This window comes from Zootoca vivipara, chromosome 14, assembly GCF_965207765.1.
Source record: "Zootoca vivipara chromosome 14, rZooViv2.hap1.1, whole genome shotgun sequence".
In the NCBI taxonomy this organism is placed as follows: Eukaryota; Metazoa; Chordata; class Lepidosauria; order Squamata; family Lacertidae; genus Zootoca; species Zootoca vivipara.
The window spans coordinates 24,005,527-24,030,718 of NC_142597.1; the positions used below are offsets into that span (position 1 = coordinate 24,005,527).

General features: G+C 44.3%; 1 protein-coding gene across 3 annotated transcripts in view; it reads left to right on the top strand.

The window, feature by feature from the left end:
* The window catches only part of JHY (junctional cadherin complex regulator), a 31,707-nt gene extending 15,970 nt beyond the window's left edge, over positions 1-15,737 (top strand). For all 3 annotated transcript variants that reach the window (XM_035140007.3, XM_088657810.1, XM_088657811.1), the window contains exons 4-8: positions 4,555-5,228; positions 6,221-6,509; positions 10,660-10,740; positions 13,720-13,845; positions 15,285-15,737. In XM_035140007.3, coding sequence (XP_034995898.3) covers positions 4,555-5,228; positions 6,221-6,509; positions 10,660-10,740; positions 13,720-13,845; positions 15,285-15,488 — 1,374 coding nt within the window. In that variant the 3' untranslated portion in view covers positions 15,489-15,737. The remainder of the gene's footprint in view (positions 1-4,554; positions 5,229-6,220; positions 6,510-10,659; positions 10,741-13,719; positions 13,846-15,284) is intronic.
* Positions 15,738-25,192: the final 9,455 nt, after the last annotated feature.

The window sequence follows — 25,192 nt, forward strand, 5'->3', positions numbered from 1 at the left end:
TGGAACTGGCTGATTCATCTGGGAGACCCTGAGTCCAGGGGGGGGGGGGTGAATTAGATTTAAGTGTTTAAATGTTATTATGATAAAATAAATAATATTTGAATGTATGGAAATTTTGGGGGGTATAAATTTGAGGCTAAGGGGAGAAATAGAGGATAGATGGATGGGAAAATAAATTTCAATTTCGATTAAGATGAATTAGGGGTGGAAGATAGTCGATGCTTTTAAGAATAGAAATAGTTGTGAGGTAATGAAAAATGTGTTAGAATGATTTAAGATAATAAATGAAAATTGCTTAATTTGGAGTTAAAAATGGACCCAGTGTGAGGGGAATCGAGGAAGTCTACAATGTTAATTAAAATGTTAGAATTGATGTTTTTCTTTTTTATGTTTTTATTTTTTTGTGTTTTTTGTGAATTTTTGTAATTTGTAATGTTTGGAAATCAATAAATGTTATTTTTTTAAAAAACCAAATTCAGTACTTTTCAACTGGGTCAGTTTCACCCATGAAAGTCTCTTCAGAGTGCATACCCTCCAACATTTCTCCAATGCCAATTGGGACATGTTGTTGTTGTTGTTGTTGTTGTTGTTTTGCCCCTGGAAAATAGGGACACTTGGACGGTCTGTAAGTGTTCTGATGGATGCAATGGGGCAAGTGGTATTGTGTAGGTGAGCTCTGCCCCTAATCTGTCCACATTTTTTAAACAGTATTTCGAGAGCCCTTGTATGTATAGCTGTATCTGGCAAAGACTCTCCCCATACGATGGCTTTGAGAAAGGCCATTTCTCTCTCTCTCTCTCTCTCTCTCTCTCTCTCTCTCTCTCTCTCTCTCTCTCTCTCTCTCTCTCTCTCTCTTTTAGTTGGATTGTGTGCTTGAGATTATGCTGGAACCTCTTGAACATACTGTTTTGAGTTTCCAGCTGCCTGCTCTTTAGGAGACAGCCCAAGGAGGAATGTTATGCTGCGAAAGTAAAGCGATGCAAGTTTTTCTTTGCTGAAAAGTGAATTTTTAATTATTTCCCCCTTTTTTTCTTTTTACTACACCACTCAATGCACCCAAGCAGGAAAGTGATGGCCAGCTCACCGCTTGCCTCCGTCTCATGCCGAGACTGTAGGGCTATAAGCAAGATTTGGCTCTGCATATAAACACTAATCACTAGAGAAAAGGTCTGGCTAACAGGTTATCGTCTTGTCACCGGGAGCTGGGATTCCCTAGTGCTAAAGCTTTCACTAAAACATTCTGCTCTATATGTGACTTAATACCTACCATTAAGCAGTTATTCTGAGTGCATACACTCTGCCTCCAATGCAAGTGTTGCACACAAAGGAACCCTGGGGAGGCTGGAGGATGAAATGGAGGAGTTCAGTGCGGACAAAGATTAAATGCGTTGAGAATGGCTTTGTGCGTTACCTCTGGGGAGTCCAGCGTCTCACCTCATGAGGAGTGGCACCTGAGGCCTTAACTGGAACTTGATGAAGCTTTAACTCCCCCCCCCCCCGGCAATCCATTTCGAGTTTGATGGTTCTTTAAAATGGCGACGGAGACCTCTTAGCTCCTATTCAGACATTGACTCAGCCAGGGTCAGCCCTGCCATTAGGCAAAGTGAGTCAGGCGCCTCAGGCGGCAGTTGCAGAGGGGGCGGTGAGTGAAGAGAGCTGTTTGTGTGCTACATAGCCTGCCTGCGGCCTGCCTTTGCTTGCCTGTTGCCCTTGAATGAGTCCCTCTATTATTGCCACTGTCAAAGACAAGTCAGATTAACCCGCCAGCCTGGTTGGCTTTTGTACATGGAAACGGGGGAAGGTGCCCTCCTGTCCTTTGCATGGAGGAGCAAAACACCTTGGACCAGCCCTAGAAGCAGCCGATTGATCTTTTGCCCTCATCACCGCGAACCTAAAGCAATGTTTGATGTGGGCACAGAACAGAAGCCCATTCCCCCAAAGGCCAAATCAGGCAGTTCTACCCATAGGAAAAAAGAGGTGAGCTTAAGATAGGAACGCAAGGTGAGCCTGCTGGATCAGGCCAATGGCCCATCTAGGCCAGCATCCTGTCCTCTTGGTGGCTAACCAGATGCCTGTGGGGGACCTGCAAACTGGGCATGAGTGCAGCAGCTGATATTCAGAGGCATCCTGCCTTTGACAGAGGAGGTACAATGCTGGTATGATTCAGACTCTTCTAATATGGACGTTTGCATGAAGAACACACAGAGCACACATTAATTTTCATGGCACGGTGGCAGAAGCAGCATGCCCTCCTCCCAATGCTTCAGGTCAGTCCTCGATTTCCTTCATCTTGTTCCCTTTTTAAACACAAGTGTTACACCTCTTTTGTAGGGCTGTTGGAGAATTAAAGGAACTTTGGCTCATCAATTATACCAGGGCAGGTTGTAGCTCAGTGGTAAGGCATTCACTTTGTGCACAGAAAGTCCCAGATTCAACCAGTGGGATCTCAGTAGGTAGGGCAGGGAAAGGCTGCTAGTCAGTGTAGACAATATTGAGCTGCGTGGACCACTGGTCTCACTCATTATAAGGCATATTCCTATGTTCCTCTGATTAAATTTGCATATGGGCAAAATGAAGAGTTCTGAAGCAGCTTCCTTTATTTTTAAGATGATCACATATGTGTCATTTAGTAAGCATCCTCTTCAAAGAGGCATGTTCTCTTTTATGGATGAATATGAAGAATTTCCCTCTTTTCTTTTTTCTTTGGAATCCTATGTCTGGCGCCTCTATTAAGGTCCAGGGATTGCATACTCCTGGGGGTGGTAGATGGTTAATGGAGGGCCCTGGGTAGAAGAGAGGGAAAAGTACATCTCCCACCCAGGGTGAGAGGCTGGGAAGGGAAATAAAAGATCCCAGGTGAGAGCTGGGAGGAGCTGCTGTCCCTCTGTGGATGGTAAGGGCTAAGAATTTCTTACTAAGACAGGCACCCCCAAACTTTGGCCCTACAGATGTTTTGGACTACAATTCCCATCTTTCTCGACCACTGGTCCTGTTAGCTAGGGATCATGGGAGTTGTTATTAGTCTAACATTATTTGGTGTGATGTTGCTGTTTGGTGATTTTGGCATTATTGTGCCATAATAAATTTGTTACTTTTAGGGTGCCCCAAGACTTCATTTTTTTTTTAACACTGGTGTTTTTGCACTTATAATTATCCCCGCGTCTTCTTCATTTTAGTGTCAGGCCTCCTAAGGGAGGAGGGTGTTTGTTTCTAAGGAAGAATGTACTAACACATTGCTGCCTTGTTTATTTTAGGATGCAGTGGGGCACAATTGACTGATGCAGAAAAAATGTAAAACTCTTCTGAAATTGAATTATTTTTCAATTTCACTTTTTTTTTTCCTGAGCCTCCAAGCACTGCACTGGAAGGAAGGCAGGAAGGGAGCAGTCCTTGAACTTTAAAAAGATGACCACTTACTACACATACACTTGATTTGTCCTGGTCAAACAAAATCCAATTTGCTTCTTTTTCATGAAGTAATCATTTTCCGCTTGTGACATATGTAGTTCGCATGAGCTGATAATCTTGCAAACGTTCCTGTGCAGAACCGGTACATCATTAGATGCAAAAATTCCATTCATTGATTGCTTACTCTTTGTGTTATACTTGATGTGTACACAGCAGTTAAAGCTTGCTTACATGGTACTTGGAGGGAAGGCGGATGCCTTCATTTTGACTCTGGATTGAATGCAGCCAAGGTCATGGGCAAAGCATGCATTCTTGACAAGCTAGGATGCTAACTCTTTTGAAGATTGAGGCCACCTCAGAATGTTAGGGAGAGAGGGTTCATCAGTATTATCACAATTCCAAATTTTAACAGGCAGTAGTAAAGTTGGCCAAGCCTGCTCATGACCTGATGTTTCAAAGCAATGAGTCCTTGAGCACCTCAACTTTAAGGTTATAGAGTTCCACTCTCCCTATCTATCTCAGTTACAAGGTCTATGAGTCTTCCCCTCATTCCTGTCTGGATTCAACTACAGCCTTTTTCCCCATATCCCAGCGGGTAGGCATGGTTTTATAAGAGTCTTCGTCTATTTGTATTCCATTTCTTTTTATTCACTTATCCTCTTCAAGAGCTTCTCCCATTTCACCACTACAACCTGAGAGGTGGTGGATTGCCCTAAAGCCATCCACCTAGCTTCTCAGTTGACCAGAGATTTGGACCCGGGTCTCCCTGACTCACTTCCAAAACTCTCTCCACTACAACACATTGGTATCAAATTTTATTTGATAGGTACATGCACAAAAAGGAACCATCGCCCTCCAGGTTTAGGGCTGCTGTTGCATATAGTGTGATAGCCTGCGTGGTATAGCAGTTAGTGTTGGACTAGCACTGGGTTCCAAATCCCCGCTATGCTGCGGAGTTTTCAATGGGTCAGTCATGCCCTCTAAGCCTAACCCACATCACAACCCCTTCCTTGGAGAGGCTGGGATAAAGATGTCATAATAAAGAAGGGTCGCTTGTGTTGCTTGCCAGCATTTTCACAACGTGATTCTTCATGAATGCAAGATGGCTATCTTGAGTTTCATGATAACTTTGCTTGCTTGTTTTAGGCTCACCCATACCAATGGCCCAAGACAGGCAGAACAGACCCAAGCCAAGCTGCATCCCCGAAAGAAAACTCTCTCCAGCATCCATTGGGAGCCCAAGTAGAACTAAGAAGCCAGTATGGTGGATGTCACAATCTGTTAGAATTTGAGAATGCTTGTGCAGATTCCAGCTCTTATAGAGAAGTGCCTGATTTGGAGCAGGACGCCAGACGTCCGTTGCATCACAGGTTGCATCCAAATCCATTTGCCGCTCCTTCAGCTCCCAAGAGATCTGGTCAGGACAGCCCATTCTCTCCAGACTCAGCCTATGTTATTCATCAGGATGGCAAGCAAAATTCCATGAACTTGACCTCTGCTAGGAATCCTCTTCAGCCAGGCTCCTACCAGAACTTCACAGGGTTTCATTCACCATGTACTGGTGAAAAGAAGAAGAAATACCGATGTGATCCTGAAAACGCTTCTGGGTCCCACCACCAGTATCCCTATAGGTATACAGTTTCAGAGCCTTGGTCTACCGCCAGACATGGCAAGTGTTGGAACCTCGTAGAGCACAAGAGCTTTTCGGATGCCTACAATGCAGGTCTTCAACAGCCTGTAAACGGAGAGGTTTTGTCTTGGAACCCCAGACAGATTCATACAAAGAAGACCCTCGGCAGCTATGTTTCTGGTAACTCAGAGTAAGGATGCAGGATAATCAATATTATTAAAAGAGTCAGAGAATCAGGGGAGCATTGTAGATGTATAGCCAGTACTAGCTCATTTTCTCTTGATTTGTGCCTGAAATTGCCATGAATACGGACTGTGGTCCCCAATTAGTACATAACAGATACTAACTTTTCTGCAGCATTGCCCATGTATTTACCTATACAATTTTCTTGCAATATCTCTCATCCACTGAAAGAGCTTTTTTCAAAAAAATATTTTGTTATGCTGCTTCTAGCATTCAGCATGCATCTTCCCCCCCCCCTCTCTCTCACACACACACAGGTTATTGTTCTCCCACATAGCAGCTAGGTGAGTGGGGTGGAGGAGAAGGCTCGCATCATGGAATCATAGAATCCTAGAGTTGGAAGGGACCCCAGAGGTCACCTTGTCCAACCTCCTTCAGTGCTGGAATCTTAAGCATCCATGACAGGTGGCCATCCAACCTCTGTATTAAAATCTCCATTGAAGGAGAATCCACCACCTTCTAAAGAAGTCTGTTTCACTGTCAAACAGCTCTTACTGTCAGAAGGTTCTGTCAGATTCTACCCTCTGGAGCAGCAGAAAACAAGCTTACTCCATCTTCCATGTGACAGGCCTTTAATTAGTTGAAGATGGCTATCATATCTTCTCTCAGTCTCCTCTTTTCCAGGCGAAACATACCCAAGTCCCTCAACTGTTCCTCATTAGGCTTGGTTTCCAGACTCTTGGTTGCCCCTCCTTTGCCCACGTTCCAGCTTGTCAATATCCTTCTTAATCTGTGGTGCCCAGAACTAGACAAGGTACTCTCCATGGGGTCTGACAAAGGCAGAATAGAGTGGTACTGTTGCTATACCTTATACATCTCCCAACGCATATGACTACCTAGATAGGTCTAAAAATGATTCTCACCCCGCTGCTGCTTTCCGTTGTCTTCCATTTTACTTTGTTTCCTTTTGCTTCCCTTTTCCCGCTCTTCTTCCTTGAGGCCGTCTCAGCCATCTGCTCACACCCCGGTAAGAGCCCTTTCCCCAGCCACCCGGCTCATCCAGGCGGCAGAGCGGCATCACCGAGAAATCTCTCAGCTGGCAGATGATCACCTCGCTGTGAGCCAGTTCACGGCCATGTTTCCTCCCATTATACAGAGGGGAGAGAGCGACTCGCAACTCAACATGGAGAGCTGTGAACAGACCCGCCAGCCCATTCTGAGCCGCAGCAATTCCGAAGGCTACTTGATTCAGATGGAAAAGCAGAAGGAGAGGAAGGAGAACAGGAAGGTAAGCTGGGAAGAGCATCAAGCAGAGCAAGGGTGGGTGGAAGCGGGCCTGTGGTCTCCTATAGTGTTTTGTGATAGATCTGCAAGGAATTCTGGCTCTCAGTTCCTTGAGCAGCAATCCTACCGCCTCCTTCTAAATCAGTGGTTCCCACCTTTAAGAGAGGACTCTATGTTTCCTTTTGTTTTTGTTTTTCCGTTTTTGTTTTAATTTAGATTACTTTCTTTTGTCTTATTACATTACCAAAAAAAAAACCAAAAAACTTTAATAAAATCTTACCAAAAATAATTTAATCAGTGGTTCACAAAGTAGGTGGTAACAGGATGTATAAATGACTATCAGGCTTTGAGAAGCTGGTATTACCAGAGCAAGTACACCATTTGGTTGTTTGGTTGTTTAATTAACAAAGCTAAATAGTTTTAATTGAATTTTGAATAAATTATTATTACTGTTTTGAATTTTGAGTTAGTATCTCCCTTAGTAGAAGGCACTAAGGAGGAGTTTATGGACACAAAGGGACAGTGGCCCCAAAAAACCACAACTGTTTCAAATTATTTATTTATTTATATCCTAAAATTAATATACTGTACTGATTGATTGTTGTTGTTTTTTGTTGTTGTTTTAAAAAATACCCACCTTAGGCTGATGAGATATAGAAGGTATTTGGGGGCGTGGGTGGGGGGAATCAGGTGTGTTTTTGTGTGTGTGATGGGACTCCTGAAAGGGGAGCAATTCAACTTCATTAGCATTTTGAGGCCCCATCTGCCCTGTGCATTGAAAGCGGTGTCACACAGGGCCGGCCCTACGGCCAGGCTGGGTAGCGCAGGGCACCACGGCACCAGCCCACCAGGTGGACGCCGCGAGCTGCGCCCGCCCGTTGACTGGCCGGTCCGCCGCACAGCTGCGCTCACGGCAACCGCGCTGTGCCTGCCCACCCACCGCGCAGCAGCGCCTGTGGCAGCCGCACTGCGCCCGCCCGCCCACCACGCTGGGAAATGGGGCAGGGGGGGCACCGGAGGGATGCGGCGCACCACGGCGCCAGGGGCGCTTAAGATGGCCCTGGTGTCACAACACTTTAAACATTCACAGCTTCTCCCAAAGAATTCTGGGAGATGTAGTTTGTTAAGGATGCTGAGAGTTATTAAAAGGTCAAGGGACCCCTGACCATTAGGTCCAGTCGTGACCGACTCTGGGGTTGCGCGCTCATCTCGCATTATTGGCCGAGGAAGCTGGCGTATAGCTTCCAGGTCATGTGGCCAGCATGACAAAGCCGCTTCTGGCAAACCAGAGCAGCACATGGAAATGCCGTTTACCTTCCCGCTGTAGCGGTTCCTATTTATCTACTTGCATTTTGACATGCTTTCAAACTGCTAGGTTGGCAGGAGCTGGGACCAAGCAATGGGAGCTCACCCCGTCACAGGGATTCAAACCGCCGACCTTCTGATCAGCAAGCCCTAGGCTCAGTGGTTTAACCCACAGCGCCACCTGGGTCCCTATCAATCCCCAGCGTGGTTTAACAGTCAGCCTTTATTCCCAGGGAACTCTCAGCAGCCTAATTCAAGGATGGGGAGTTTGTGGCCCTTCCAGGTGTTACTGAGTCATAGCTGTCAACTTTCGGATTTGAAAATAAGGGATCAGCAGCCTCACCTGTCCTAGGGACAGTCTACGGTATATCTAACAATCCAGGATAGCAGTGGGAAACGGCGCTGGAATAAGGGAATTTCCAGCAAAAAAAGGAAGGTTGACAGCTGTGGCTTGGAATAAGGGAGTTTCCCGCAAAAAAAGGGAGGGTTGACAGCTATGCACTGAGTTCCAACTCCCATCCCCCCAGGAAGCATGGACAGTGGTCAGGAGTGATGGGAGTTGTTGTCCAGTGAGGAATGGAGTGGTGCCTTTTAAGATTATGTTTGCCACCCACATTCTTTATAAGTACTAGTTTAGTTTCGTAAGGAAAGAAAATCTGCTGCCCAATTAGCTGTCCATTAGCAAACTAATTGTGGAATTAATCCATTGTGCAATACTGTCAACCCCGCAATGAGAAATGTAATCTTGGAAAGCACCAAAGTGTTGCAATTAAGGCCCTGCAACAAATGAGCAAATAAGCAACGGGAGGGTGTATTTAACTGCAAATGCCGGAGAGGGGTATTTTGTTTATGTTTAAATTTTATCCTCTTTCCCACTCCCCAAAGGACTTGCTCAAAGCAATTTCGCAATATAAAATAAGGTTACCAGACGTCCCCGTTTCCCAGGGACAGTCCCCAGATTTACAAATCAGTCCCCATACAAAATCCATTGAAGTTGAAAAGTCTCCCCGGATTCATTGAAAAAAATCTGGTAACCTTAATATAAAAGCTTTTTTATTATTAAAAAAAACCCATGATCTCCCCACTAAAGCACAAATTAGCAAACTCAAAGCAACAGCATTAAGAACAAGAGGAGCAGCACTCACGAGCGACATGACGAGGAACAACAGAATCAAAAGCTTATTGAGAAAGGAGAGTTTTAAAAAATAATATTTCATTTGCTAGTATTTAATTCCTAGTATCTGTGCTAACCAATCCATTTGCCACTTCTCCCCTGCCTCCGCATTATGAGATCTGTCATATGGAAGGATGCAGGGGGCACTGTTTCACCTTTAAGCTGTTGCATCCGCAAAAAAACGGTTTCAAACACAGCCATTTATATACATCAGCAGGAAGCCAGGCTGCAAGTCCGAGAGGGAACCATTACCCTTGCCATGCCCATTTTGCCCATCAATATACCCACCCCGCTTCCCGAGGGAAATGAACCCAAACCCATCGGATGCTACAGCATTTCTGAAGCTCAGATATTCTCACAACAAACTTAACCAGGGTCCCAGTTCACTACAGCTTTGATTTTGTGGTTCCTTTTTTTTCAACAGCATGTCCAGACTCCATGCAGTAGCAATTACATCCTGACACTGGGACAGGACGGTTTTGAAAAATATCCTCATGCACCCATGACAAATTACACTGTTTAAGAAGGTGGCTTCTGGCCCCAGAGCAGACAAGCTAAGCTGAAATAATTGTCCATGAGTGATGACTCAGATGGCTACTCAGATGGCTCTTTGTGGATTGCTGCTTCACTGCCCCTAAGAAGGGGGTTAGCTGGATTAGAACCATAACTGCAGGGCAGATTTCCTTCCCTTTCTCTTCCTCCATATCCAGACTATCATCTTTTGTTCCCTTTTTTGGATAATGGTCTTAACACGCAGGCTTCTGAAGAATTTCACAGAGGGTTGCCATTCATAATACAACCTGGCCCCCAACTTTGAGAGGTTCTCTTTGCTTGCTTGCTGGAAATGTTTACATTTTCCTCAAATATAGCCACAACAACACCAAGTTGTGAAAATGATCCTTGACAGAAAGGGATATCAGTTTCTAATTCTAGTTTTCCTTATCAAAAGCTGCTGGCCCGAGTCTTCCTTCCCCCCCCCAACCTATGGGTGGGACTCTCACAGCCAAATTCTCTGGGGCTATTATGCTGGATGCTTCAGAGAAAACAGAAATTTGTATCTTGGCAGTTAAAGCTGTGTGGGGCAAGCGACAGCCCAGGCACGCTCACTGAAAAACTTAAAAGGAAGATCCCCATTGCTATTGCAGTTCCTGAGTTTGCAATTGGGCCTGTGCCAGTGAATTCAGAGCCTTCCTGTCAACACTTGGGTTATCTTTGGCTCAGCTGAGTTGTCACAGGAAGCCACTGTTTCCCATACAGGAGTAAGTTATGGCAAGGAACTCATGTGCAATACCTTGTCCTCCTCTTGTGCATGCAAGAGGAAAATAAAAGCTTTATTCCAGTTATGAACAAACCACAGTTTCTCTTGATGTTCCCAAACTCAAGGAACTGTGGCTTGTTTATGCTCCAGTTAGTGAAAGCAAGCCAGGATCAAAGCAAAGTTTCAGGTGCTCACTTGTTTACTAACTTGAGTTTGAAACCCAACCACAGTTTCATGAGTTTGAATATCATGGGGAATATCTTCAGGTCCCCTCTCCAGTTGTTGTTTTTTTTCCTGCTCTTCCTGTGGTCATTACTGATCCTTGCAGTCCTGGTTAAATAAGTCGTCAAACAATGAATGGCGGAGGTCTTTGCCATTTGCTCAGGAAGCAAAACTTCATCCCAACTCTCTGCTTAGGGTTCGAGGACAAAAGGCTACATGAAGATGGACCTCAAGCTTGGAGGCCTTGGACCTGACTATGAAACCATCAAAGAGAAAGTAAGCAGCATGCATGGCATTTTTTTAAAAAAAAATTAAATCTTTTGCACATCTTGCAACTGTCCTGCACTGGGGACAACAACAGGTGCAATATTATTGTTACAGGTAGGTAGCCGTGTTGCACACGAAAGCTCATACCAAAATAAAAACTTAGTTGGTCTTTAAGGTGCTACTGAAGGAATTTTTTTATTTTAATATTATTGTTGTTAATATTAATATCTTTAATATTGGGCAGTATCAAATGCTCCCCTTCCACTAGCACAAGTTATGTACACTATCAGAATGGACCTCTCCTCTCCCCTGAAGCCTCTGGTGTGCCTCCAAAATCGTCTCTGGAGTGGGGAGAGGAAACATAAGTGCCACAGGGCCAGCAGAAATCCACCAGTGCTACTTTGGATACAAGCTGTTGTTGTTGTTGCTATTATGTTTTTAATTGATTTGTTAGACTTGTTACCTGCCCTTCACCACTATCTCCTAGGGCAAGTCACAACAATGTAAAAATGCAGAATTAAAATCAGTTAAATCAATTTACAATCAGAAAAATTGGGATGGGGGTGGGCTTAAGGGGCCTGAGCCTGCTGTCCTTCCCCCCCTTTTTTTTTTCAAGGAAGCACAGTCCCGGTGAGACCCCAGCCACCCCCACTGTCCATTTTCCTGGAGGCATCTATACCTTTAAATTAGCACCTGCAAATAGTACACAAATTTGTGGTGTGGGGCTGTTCCCGAATGAATCCTTGGTGTTATGTAGCAGCATCCCTAAAGGACAATGGATTTGAAATTGGGGGCAGTGGAGGTTTGAAAAGTCGGGAATGATGTGGAGACTTGGACTCCCATCATCCCTCATCAATGGCAAATATGTCTGGGGCTGATGCGGACTGGAGTCCCCAAAACATCTTGGTGGGGGCAGCCTGAGGGAATCTGGACTAGATGATCCGCTCCCATCCATCCCTGTGGTTCTGTTTGTTCTTCCTGACCCAAAGAAACAGAGGTGGGGGCAGGGGCGGACACTGTGTCCTCCGAACCCAGGCGCATTCAAAATAGATCATATTTTCAATCTGCCGTTTTCTTTGCCCTTTGGCAAAGGTATCCATTAGTCGATACTCACCTGCGGAGAATTCCAATTGCAGATAAGTACACCCAAGTTTATTCTCTTCCGGCTGGTTCAAGTGTGCATTACTTTAATGCAATTGAGCTGCCCTTGCGAATTCAGATGGCCTGGCTTTATTGCAGAAGGGAGGAAAATGAAAGTAAACACAGCAGAGCAAATGCAGCCGTAGAGTAGCTGAATGCACATTAGGCCCTGTTAAGAAACATCAGGTGTTGCTGGACCAAAGAAGAAGATGGAGCCAATCATCCAAGAAAGGGCCTGAAAGAAGCCTCTTTTCTCCCCCTTTACCGTGGATGATTTTGCAAGATGCTCTGAGCAGATAGATGGGAGAACATAATCCTGGCTGCCCTTCCACCCTACTGATAAGGCAACAGTCATATAGCATTTGCAGTCTAGGAGAGCACCGCGGGGTGTTGCAGTGGGGGAAATAATTCAGCAGACAGCACCGGTCCAGAGTACTTTAAAAGCTGCTTTGATTCCTTTGGCCTTGTGTGTGAAATGAAGCAGATTGGACAGCTGAAATAGGAATAAATGCAGAGGTCCATAGCAACACATACAGCCTTCGTGAAACCATGAGGTTTTTTTCTCTCCATAAACTTACATGTCAAGCATAACATGCCATTCTGGTATGACTAGGGCCACAATGATGATATTTTATCGTGTTTTTAATATTTTTTGTTGTAGTTATTGTTGTTGTTGTTGTTAGCCCTGAGCACTGAAAAGGTTATACGCCCTCCCCGATATGATTTTTAAATAAAAATAATATTAAACCATAAAATAAAGATTTAAGCGCGTGCTTCGTCCAACCAGTGGTTAATCCATCACCGGGTATGACTGGAATGGCACGAGTGGCGTCTAAGATGAAAAATCATTTCTAAGGAAAGTCTCATCCACTTACTATAAATTCCAGTAGTTAAATATTGAAATTTTTAATATTGTCTTGCTTGTAAGCCACCCAGGGGCTATTTGTTGATGGGTGACTATATAAATTTAATGCATAAATAAACTTGAGTTTGAACATGTCTCCATTGTTGAAATAAGGCAGATGGATATACAGTGGACCATTGTGTTACGTACCGTCCCCCTTGCAAACGCTGCCATTAGTGAAAGCGCATCTCATGTTATGAGCAGTTTTGGGTTACAAACGGACCTCCAGAATGGATTACGTTCATAACCGGAGGTACCACTGTATAACTGTTTCGGTTGTTTAAAAAACATAAAAGATGAACAACCTGCCTGGAACATGAGAGGAGGAGCAGGAATGGTGGCTGATAGTCCTGTTCAACCTGATAGAATATCCACATGTCATATCATTTATGAAGCCAAAAGTGAGCTAAACTCTCAGTGACTTCTCTTTAAGTGTCCTATCCACACCCTCAAAGTAAAATGGGTGATCTGACCACACAATCAGAAACACAAAAGAGAACAGAAGATAATTTATTTAAGTCATTAGTCATGTTTGTATCCTGTGTGTTCCTCAAGATGTTTACGGTGGCATAAACCCCATCTCATCTTCACAACATTACTGTGATGTAGGCTAGGGCGAGAGACCATGCTTTGACAAATACCACCCACAGATCTTTGTACTCCTGAGCAGGGATTTCTAAACCCAGGTCTCCTGGGTTTAAGAAGTCGAGCATTCTATCCTCTTCCAGGAGCAGCTGACACAGTGCCCTCCAGATATTTCTGAACTACAGCTCCCATCATCCTGGACCATTGGCCATGCTTGGCGGAGCTGATAGGGGCAGTTGGGATATCAACAGTCTCTGCTCTTGTCTCTAAATTTATCGCCAACCATCACACCGCATCCTTACACTGCATCCCAGACTTGTTAAACAGCCCTACGACTACTGCCATTTGTCTCCCGACAGACGGAAAAGATGAAGCAACAGAAGGAATATGCCAAGCAGGTTAAGGAACAAAACATGAAGAACATCTCTAGCGCTCGGAAACCACAGCCGAGGCACGACAACAAATCGGCCCTGTCGAGGCAGAAGGTGAGTCAGCTCCCAGAAAGAGAAACTCAGCAAGCAGAGGGATAAGAGGCACTGGGTGGACATGCTCAGCTCTTTTCCTTGAGTCAACAGCACATAGGATGCTTCCATGTGGCAGTTTATTGCTCATGCATCACATGCAAGTGGGGTGTTTTTTTGTTTTGTTTTTTGGCACCATCCATGCAACACCATTCTCATCAAAAGGCCATCCCGCTTCTCGTCCTCGCACCTCAGCTCAATCCACTTTTGCCATTTCACTAGGATTTTATTTACATAATGGATTTTCCGCTGGAAACTTTGAATCCAGATTAAGCGGGGAGATGGTTTGAGGTGGCCTTTTGATGAAAAGACGGTGTGGTGCAGGCACTAAGCAAAGCTTTTACGCATGAGGAACGCCGAGTCGATAAACTGCCACTTGGACGTGCCCACAGAGGCTCTCTGTGCTGTAAAACATGCGGTTCACACGGTAAATCACCACTTAATGAATGGTTATCTCTGTTCACCTGCTGCTTCTCCCTTAAAGCAGCATGAAGGTGATTTCAGCAGACCAGTGGCTGGGAAGATGGCAGGCATGGTAAAGCATCCTTACCTCGTCCAACACCCACTTCCTAATTTTTTAGATTTCCCCAACCCTAGTTACTTTTAATAATAATAATAATAATAATAATAATAATAATAATAATAATAATAATAATAATTTTTATTTATACCCCGCCCTCAGCAGTCAAAACCGGGCTCAGGGTGGCTGACACAGTAAAATTACAACAAGACATAAAAGAAAAAACAATTAAAATACAGGTTAAACAATTTAAAATTTTAAAAATGCAGCCCCATTTTAAAATAGCCCGAATCAAAACCACAGGGAGGAAAACACAGGGGTCAGACTGAGTCCAGCCCAAAGGCCAGGCGGAACAGCTCCGTCTTGCAGGCCCTGCGGAAAGATGTCAAATCCCGCAGGGCCCTGGTCTCCTAGTTCCACCAAGTCGGGGCCAGTACTGAAAAGTCCCTGGTCCTAGTTGAGACCATTCTAACCACCTTATGGCTCGGGATCTCCAAAATGTTGTTATTTGTGGACCTTAAGGTCCTCCGCGGGGCATACCAGGAGAGACGGTCCCGTAGGTACGAGGGTCCTAATATTCTAAACTCCCATATTCCAAACTTGCATGTGGAATCCCAGCTGGGGGGGGGGAACAGTGTGTGAGGGATGTGAGTGGGAGATCATTGTGTGGAACGATCCCCCACTCTGTGTGGAAACAGAAGCCAGGCAGAGGGTTAAGCACCCCTCCTCCAGCATACGGCTTCCCACTTGAAAACTGAACCCAGCCGCCACCGGCACTTCCAGACGTGAAGTAAATGCTGGATGTGTAACTGTGCCCTTTCCTGGGAAGCACAGTGTGTCCCCCTGCTGTGTTCATTCATTTTTTTTCATTTGCTTCCTTCAGGCCCTCGAGTACGCCAAGACCATCCCCAAGCCCAAGCTTTATGTGTCGAAGTCGTCGGAACAAGAGCCCAAGGACGAGAAGAATCTGGCACGCACCTTAAACGGAGAGAATCTTCCTCCCATTTCATCCCTCGAATCCCTGCAGAACAGGCACGAAAAGGAGAAGCAAGTTGTTGCAGCTTTCAAAACCCTTCATATTGTATGAGACTGAGCCCAAAGTCCCAGGGACTGACTGCACGCCTTCCGAGGTAGCAGAGAACTGGACCGTTTTGCTCTGCTCTTGTCTTTTGATGGTCTCCCCGAATGCCCAAGGACTGGCATTGAATTATGAGTTTCTGCTATCACAAAATGAACTTTGAAGATGTGAAGTATTTTTCTCTCCTTCACCCTCCCTCCCTCATTTTTATTTTTATGTCAGATTTTATTGTTGCTAATTAAAGAGTTGGATAGGTAATGTTCTAGAACGGTCTTAATTTATTTACACCACCTTTCCCCTTTTATTATTTCCTTGCCAAATCCTTCACTGGGCCAATGTCATGTTACACCTAGGGCCACTCCAGGTTGGTGAGGGGTTGTGTTGTTGTTGTTGTTGTTGTTTGGGGGGGTTAATGAACGCTGTATTTTCCAGTCAGGCAGAAGTCAGCCAACTCAGCTAAAGTAAATACATATGATTTTATGCTAATGATGTGTGTTGAAATGCTGTCAAATGCTCAAGCTGACTTGAAGTAAATGCTCTGGGGTGGCTTGCTATGAAGAAAAACAGCAAAGCAACAGTTAAGCCAAGGTGTAACTTTGGTGCCTTCCCCAAGGATCGCAGGTGACACTTGATCGGGAACTTGAACTACTAAAAGCTTAGTGAACTACAGGCAGCCCACCCAGCCCAGCCCTGTTTACGTGGGGGTTACATCCCAAGGCACCTCACATGCAGTGCCCATACCTGCCAAGTTGCTGTCGGAGAAATAAGGGACCGGGTCGGAAGTAGCGCTGCCGCCATTTTGGAACTGGGCGGAGCATGCTCAGAAGTGACTTTTGATGCTGCTTTGCCCAGTTCCAAAATGGCCACTGCGCCAGAAGTCGCACTGTGCAGCCATTTTGGAACTGGGCAGAGCAGCATGAAAAGTCACTTCTGAGCATGCTCCACCCAGTTCCAAAATGGCCGCTGCGCCAGAATAAAACAAAAAAAAAAATCTGTTTCTTCAGCTAGGAACAGCTGGGAAAACGGGGATTTCCCAGGGAATACGGGAGACTTGGCAGCTATGGCAGTGCCGGATTTACGTATAAGCTAAACAAGTTATAGCTTAGGGCCCCAAAAAAATCTAAAGGGGGAAAAACTGGATGTACATTTCCAAAATAAAAGATAAAAAACAAATAAAATAAAACCCACATACAGCAACAGTGTTTTGTGTGGTGTAGGCTCCTATTTGTTATGTGCAAATGGCTTTAGATACCTATTAGGCCCATAAATTACCATATAGCATATACTCAACACAAAAAACAGCAACAATTTGTTGTTGACAAAGGACAGCTGGACATAAAAAGGGCCCCGTTGCCTTCAGTAGCTTAGGGCCTCATCAAACCTAAATCCAGCCCTGCTCACATGTTGATGAAATCATGTATAATTGAAACCCATGAAAAAGCCTGCAAACACCCCATTCCACCCTTTTAGTGATGCTTCAGTGACATCTTTATGACATTTCCAGGTCACTTCCGGGTTCAGCACGACGCATGTATACACGGTCATGCACATATTGAATGCATATAAACAGGGAGCTGCCTGTACTGAACGAAATCATGGTTTCAGTTACTTGGGCGTTCATTTTGCAGAAACAGTGGCATGGAAAAGTCACCCTTCTGTGCCTTCTAGGACTCTACAAATTATATTCAGGAATCAAAGTGAGCAATATGGCTTCCTTAGCCCTTACTCTGCACAGTGTGAAACGATTCCCAAATCAACGTTCTTCCAGTTTCATTGTTATGCATATAGATATATATATCTCCATATGGTGCTTTTTATTTTGAAAATGGCTTAGAGACTGCCTTAGAGTTAAGCAGTATACCAACATTTGGAAGGAAGGAAGAAATATTCTGCAGCATATCACTGAAATAATAATAATAATAATAATAATAATTTATTTTTTATATCCCGCCCATCTAGCTGCGTTTCCCCAGCCATTCTGGGTGGCTTCCAACAGAAAAATGAAATAAAATAATCTATTAAACATTAAAAGCCTCCATAAACAAGGCTGCCTTCAGATGTCTTCTAAAAATCTGGTAGTTGTTTTTCTCTTTGACATCTGATAGGAGGGCGTTCCACAGGGTGGGCGCCACCACCGAGAAGGCCCCCTCTGCCACCAGTGGTAGATTCATACTGTATCTAGTCCACACATCCTTCCACTTTATTAGGGATTCTGTAATGCTTCCCCAAGCTTATCCACAGTATTGTTGTCTGGAGGGGCAACTCTTGCATGATAGCACAACAAAAGAAAAATCGGGGAAAATCCTGATGTAAAAATTTACAGGATTTCAGTGGGAAGCTACAGGACATGCACTGTTTGGAAATGAAGCAGCATATCCACCCCAAAATGCTTGCAGAGACAAATATTATTGAAAGTGGGAATGAATATAACCACCCCGATACCACCCTGAGCACAAATGGTCATGAATGCACAATGCAAAGGCTGTCTGACACAACCTCAAGTGAATACTCAAAAACCATGGCAAATTCCAGGGGTCTGGTACATAGTGAACAGTGTAATTGGCCCAGTCCTGTGGAATACTCTTCCTAAGGAGATCCAGCAGGCATCTTCTATGTTTGCTTTAAATGTTTAAATGTTAAACCTTTAAATGTTTGCTGAAAGCCTTTCTGTGCTGCCAGACTTACACAGACCACATATTTCCTGTAACAGTCAGCAGGTGATCTGTAAATTTGCATGTGGTTTTCATTGTGAACCGCTTTGATTATCTTTTTGTGAAGCTGAGATGCAGAAGTGGCTTTTTTAAAAAAAACAAATAAGATAATAAATAATCTTACATACCTTGCGCAAGGTGCGGAACCTCGCACAACCCAAGAATGTGGCTCCACTGCTCCTTTGGAAAGCCAAACTAGAAAGCATTTAGCAGGTCCATAAATTGAAAGGTGCTCTGTTTCTGGACCCCTTCACAGCTAGGAAGCTGTCTTATATACAGAGTTAGAACCATGGTCGATCCAGCTCAGTATACACTGACTAACAGAAGCTCTCCAGGATTTCAGTGACGGTTCTCTCCCAGTCCTGCTTCGGAGATTCCATCAGGAATTAAAACTGGGACCTCCTTCGTGCAGAGCCAGTGCTGGATTTACGTATAAGCTAAACAAGCTATAGCTTAGAGCCCCACTCTCTTGGCGGCCCCCCAAAAAATTAAAGGAAAACAAATAAAATAAAACCTCATACAGCAACAGTGTTTTGTGTTATGTAGGCTCCTGTGATGTAACTAATGGGCCCTGCCTGCTAGCCTGCTCCCTAAAATATCACTGGTTTGCTCATTGCTATATACAGTGGTACCTCGGTTTATGAACACAATTGGTTCCGGAAGTCTGTTCATAAACTGAAGTGTTCATAAACTGAAGCGAACTTTCCCATTGAAAGTAATGGAAAGTGAATTAATCCGTTCCAGACGGGTCCAAGGAGTACTCAACCTGAAGCGTACTTAACCTGAAGCATGGGTGTAATTGGTTCCGGAAGTCTGTTCATAAACTGAAGCGTTCATAAACTGAAGCGAATTTTCCCATCCCATTGAAAGTAATGGAAAGTGAATTAATCCGTTCCAGATGGGTCCGCGGCATTCGTAAATCGAAAATTCATAAACCAAGGTGTTCATAAACCGAGGTTCCACTGTATAGGGTGCCTCCATTCTGCATGGACTGGTTGCACGGCAACATGTGCAAATGGCTTTAGATACCTATTAGGTCCATAAACTACCATATAGCATATATTCAACACAAAAAAGCAAAAATTTGTTGTTGACAAAGCACAGCTGGACATATAAAGGACCCCGTTTACCTTCAGTAGCTTAGGGCCTCATCAAACCTAAATCCTACCCTGTGCAGAGCAAATGCTGTGTCTTCTTCTCCTATATTCCCTGCAAAGCAAGAGGTGCTTCTGCAGGGCACAACGCCACATTGCAATGGTGTGCATGTGAGGTGGGCCGTTCTCAAAGAATGGCCTTCCCCAGGAAAAAAAGAAACACCAAACCATGTGATCCGCCCTGCCAACATGTGCAGTCCCATACTTGCTGTGACAATGTGGCATTGCACCATGCTGAAGTGGCCCACACTCAGGGGTGGAGTTCTCTTTCTTTCTGGGTCTACTCCAGTTTAGCTCCCCTCCTATATATTCACTTAGGTGACAGGGAGATGCGTGAGCACCCATGTCCAAATCTGCTATAATAATAATTTATTATTTATACCCCGCCCATCAGGCAGGGTTTCCCCAGCCACTCTGGGCGGCTCCCAACAGAACATTAAAAACACGATAAAAGATCAGACACTAAAAACTTCCCTGAACAGGGCTGCTTTCAGATGTCTTCTAAAGTCAGATAGTTGTTTATTTCCTTGACATCTGATGGGAGGGTGTTCCACAGGGCGGGTGCCACCACTGAGAAGGCCCTCTGCCTGGTTCAGCTCTCCCCCAGAGTGCTACTGAGGCAGCTGCCTCAGCAAACTTCATTATAGCACTGGCCCTGACTTAGGTCTCCCAGATATTGCCTGTGACAGAGTAACATTTCCATACTGCATAAGAACTGCTTATCTACAGATAATAATCATCCCACCCCAGAATGGTAACACTTTGAAGCATCTCTCAGTGGGGCCCAAAACTTGTTTCTCTGATTAGATGTGATAATCCCTCGAACATAAAGCTGGAGAACCTATTTTTTAATGAAAGCTTCAGAGGGATATCAAAGAACTATTTACTCGCATCTAATATTTTAATTAGATTATATTCTCAATTTAACCCATTACACACACACACTGCTTTGATGAGCTGCACGCCTAGTGTTTGGCCCCAGATGCTGGAGGTAATGAATGCTGGACCTCTTTGATTTAATAAGCATTTCTGCCTTTCCAGACTGACTCTCTTTGTATCTATTTTTTATTAGTATTATTATTTTTTTCCTGAGCCCATAGAATTTGGTTAATTGAAGGAGTCTCTTACCACCACACATTAAGGGCTCTAAATTAGCATTCCCCTTTCCGATTAGAAAATGCAAGCGGGCATTTTTGCTTTGATCCAAGGATTTAGCTGAAGTAGCCCGTGCTCCCCTGAAAATGAGCTGATGGCCTTGTTATTAGGATAAAATGCAAATGAGGCCATGTGTTGGGAAATGCTTAATGTCTTAATTGATCACCTTCTGTACTGTCCGTGCCTTCCTTACATCTTCCACATCACCTGGAAATGAGGACACCTTTGAAAAAGGCAGGTACAACCTCAGCTTTTAGAGACATTCAAATTGTACCCATTAAACCCCTAAATTGTACCCATCAATTCCACAGCACTTTAACTTTTAACAATGTTCTGTCGCTTCTTTTAACAGTGAACTTGAGCAATCAATGAATATTTTTATACTTTCATTTTCAATACCCTTGGAGAACTCCATCTGAGTCTTAGGACATTTCGCTTATTCTCTTTGCAGAATGGTATTTCAATTGTTGTCGGCCGGGATAGTTGGGAAAGGGGAGAGAGCCATTGCTGGGTAGTGGAGCATAGAGTACTGCAGTCTATGCAAATGGTGTCTCTAGGTAGAGCTGCCTGAAACCCTAGAGAGCTGCTGCCAGTCCGTGTTGACCTGCTGAGCTGGGTGGACCCAGATGGTCTGACTTGGTGGTAGTTTCCTATGTTGTGAATGTCCTCCAAAGGTTGAGTGGCTAAAACTTACCAAAGGGTCATTGAAAAGTGCTGACTTCTCTTTTTTGAATCCTTTGAGGCCAGACATTCTGTTGCTTTTTTTTTTAATTCACAGCAGTGATTAAAAGACAGGGAGGCCTTGCAATACCTTTGTAAGTCAATGAATGTCTGTAATGTCTTCCTTATATGGAGTTGCTTTGAAATTCCAGGCGTTCTTGGGAAGTAACCATGTCCCCAGCTTGAGAAAGATGCACAGTGCGTGTAAGTCCCATGGTGATCAAAGGGGCTTACTCTCTAGTAAGCATGCTTGGGCTCTAAGCTTCCAGGGTTTCCCAAACTTGGGTCTCCAGCTGTTTTTGGACTACAGTTCCCAGCATCCCTGACCACTGGTCCTGCTAGCTAGGGATGATAGGAGTTGTGTTCCAACAACAGCTGGAGACCCAAGTTTGGGAAACACTGCCTTAGAGCAAGGATGGGGTGTCTATGGTCTTCCAGATGTTTCTGGACAACAGCTCACATCATCCCTGACCATTGTCTGGGACTGATGGGAGTTGGAGCATGGCAACATCTGGAGGGCCAAAGGTTCCGCACTGATCCCTGTCTTACAGGAATATTAGTCAGGCTGGCATGAGAAAAATAAAATTTATAAGTAGAAGGTCGCAAGACTGATCCCTATCTTACAGGAATATTAGCCAGGCATGAGAAAAATAAAATTAATAAGTAGAAGGTCACAAGAGGAGGACGAGCAGAAGTGATTTAATGGAAATGCTAGCAAGTAAGGGGAAATGTTTATTTTTACTTAGGCTGTCAACCACTTTGAGGATTTTGATTTTTAAAAGAGGGTTGTAAAATTATACTGTAAATATAGTGTTGTCTTTGTGTCAAGAGGTAGAATACTCTGGAATACAAATCTTTTACCTTCCTAACCATGTTTAATGACTGTGTTTATATTATATCCTAGACAACATGATTCCCCCGTTTCGGAATGATAGCTTTTTGCTATCCTATCATTAGAATGAAATGTGGAGGGCGCTCACTGTAGCTTGTTATCCAAAAGAACAGGTCAGATTGCCCTTTTAAACTTCCAGATCAACAATATTTTCTTTCTGTGCAGTCAGGAAAAGGAGTTTCCCTTGGCTAAAAGGCTCAGTCTTTATGGTTTAACCTTCAAGCTTGCATTAATCAGCAGACGTTGTTTTTCAAACTGTGCTGCAGAGAACCTTGAGGGCTTCCTCAGAAGCGGATCTTGAGTGACTCGATGAAATTATCCATCACAGAATACAAGCGACCGTGTCAGACCAATCGAATAGCTGCAGAGAAATGCACATTATGTTCTACATAACACATCACATACACAAATGTACAGCACTTGATGGATGGAGTCAATGTGGAAATGCACCCACTGCTGTGTGTTCAAATGTACAATCGCCAGTCTTCTCGTGGATCAAGCTCGAGGAGAGACAGTTATACATGTTTTCAGCAGAACCTGTCTGTACACAGCATCAGTTGGCTAGAACCAGTGACGCAATGAACTCACTGCAAGCCCTTTTTGAATGTTCATATCAGTGTGACTTTTTCCTGTATCAAAATGAGCAGTTTTTCAGCATTTAGGCAACATTGTTGTACTCTTATTAAGAATTAAGAGACCTGTGTATGTTTGATTGGATACAGATGCATTCAGTCCTTAGAAATATTTATTTAAAGGCAGGCAGTTTGTCTGAAGCACAGGGGCAAGTGCAGATCAGATGAACAAGATCTACATTCAAATGGCTGGCCAGTACATCTGTCAGATATAGGGCAAAGATGTGAAGTGGAGGGAAGGGAGAGATCCAGACTCAGAAGTGGGGGAAACCATAGAGCTGAATCAAGACATTGGTTGTGTGCACATTGTATATTCAAAGCACCTGACTTCCCCCCAAAGAATCCTGGGAGTTGTAGTTTAAGGGTGCTAGGAATTGTACCCCTGTGAGGAGCAAACTAGAGTTCCCAGGATTTTTAGGCAAACCCAAGTGCCCTAAACATAAATTATATGTAGGAAGCCTTAGGCTACAATCCTAACTCTGCTTACCTGGGAATAAGCCTAAATAATAATAATAATAATAATAATAATAATAACAATTTATTATTTATACCCCGCCCAACTGGCTGGGTTTCCCCAGCCACTCTGGGCAGCCTCCAACAGAAGAATAAAATAATCGAATAAAGATTAAAAGCCTCCCTAAACAGGGCTGCCTTCAGATGTCTTCTAAAAATCTGGTAGCTGTTTTTCTGATGGGAGGGTGTTCCACAGGGCAGGCACCACCACCAAGAAGGCCCTCTGCCTGGTTCCCTGCAACTTGGCTTCTCGCAACAAGGGAACCGCCAGAAGGCCCTTGGCGCTGGACCTCAGTGTCCGGGCAGAACGATGGGGGGTGATGAATTAGATAGGGCTTGTTTTCTGAGTAGACATAGTTATGGGTGCAGCCCTAGTCATACTGTACTTGTTAAGGTTCCATTGATCTCAATGAGCCAAAGGATAACTAAGACTGGAGCGAACCCCCAATTCTAATTTGTGGGTCATTTGTATGTAGCCTCAGTTCAGACAGAGTTTTGGCCAGAACTGTTTATGAATTGAGTGTGTCTACTAGGCTATCAGCAGTGTTCCTGCAACATGTGACTGGGGGGGGTGTGTCCCTGTGCAAACTGAGTGCGTTCCATGAGGACAGAAAGCCTGAAATCCACCATCATTTATCTTTATAGCAAGTTCACCAGCCCATTTACAAGGGGGTTGAGATGAGGGTCAAATGAAAACTGGATTTCTGTCAAGGGCATTTCTCCTCAGAGAGAATGGGATAGCCAATGTGTGATCGCTTCACCACACACCCGGAGCCCCCGGTCTTTCAGCATTTGGTTGCATCTAACAGTGTCAGCCTTGAGCCCATTTCAATGGGTACCGATCAAGAACTGTGCTCAGGGGTGAAGTGATTTGGAGAAGTAGGGCCTACTGTCAACACATCTTAGTGGTGTGTGGATTGTGATCCATGAGAGGCAGTCAAGTACAACATTCCTTGTAAAGCTAGAGAAGACATGTGAGGGAATGTTTGGTCCAGCCAGTCGAAACTTCCTGTTCCTCCTGGCTGGAGCATCCTTTCTTTTGCATGTGATAGAAGGTGGGTGTGACCTAACCTGTCCAAGTAACAAAAGGACGAGTCACGCAGCACACCTCCCTTTTGACCTCCTTCTTCGTCTGACCAGCTTCTAGCTAGGACTGCTCTGCTAGCTCTCAGCTGCTAGCAAAAGCACTGGGATTATTCACCCATATGGGGTAGATCCACATGTACATATTTGTAACTAAGTCTGCCTTCAGGAATCCAACTGTGAACTGATGTAAGTAAAATTCTTTCATTAACTTTGAATAAGATTGCCACGTCTTTATTCTTTTAAGAGGGATTCAAGGGAACCTACCAGGAACGTACAATTCAATCTGAGACAGACTGAATTGTATAATAGTGAGAAGCTCACACGAGCCTGCAACCAGCTATATGCTGTGCATGTAAAAGGGGAGTGTAAACTCTGCTAAGTAAAGAAACTTGCTAGTGCAAGTTAGGAAGGATATTAATAAACAATATATCCTCTCCTGCGACCCTGAACATTCCCACAAGTGGACCCACTAAAAGCAGCTGTCAGTGGCAGAAGTCCCTGACGCAAAGCTCAGCCCTGCTGTTTATGCAATACTTGTAAAATAAGTGCACACAAACATACACCACCTATAATATGGGGACAAACATACTGGCCTGCCTTACAGGGTCATTTTAGAAATTCCTAAAATGTTGTATGTTTGACATCTTCTTTGGCAATCACTCGTAGCTGAGTAAGATTGTCTTCCATAAACACAGTCTTAATAGTGAGTCCGTAAGTGACTGTGGAGCCAATTCTGGATCCACACATCCTTCCTGAGTGGGGACATAGGTTTCTGGGCAGAAGTTGATCTTGGTGAGGGTTTGCCAAGCGTGCCTTCCTCTTAGCACATTTCTCCCTAGCGTCCTGAGTT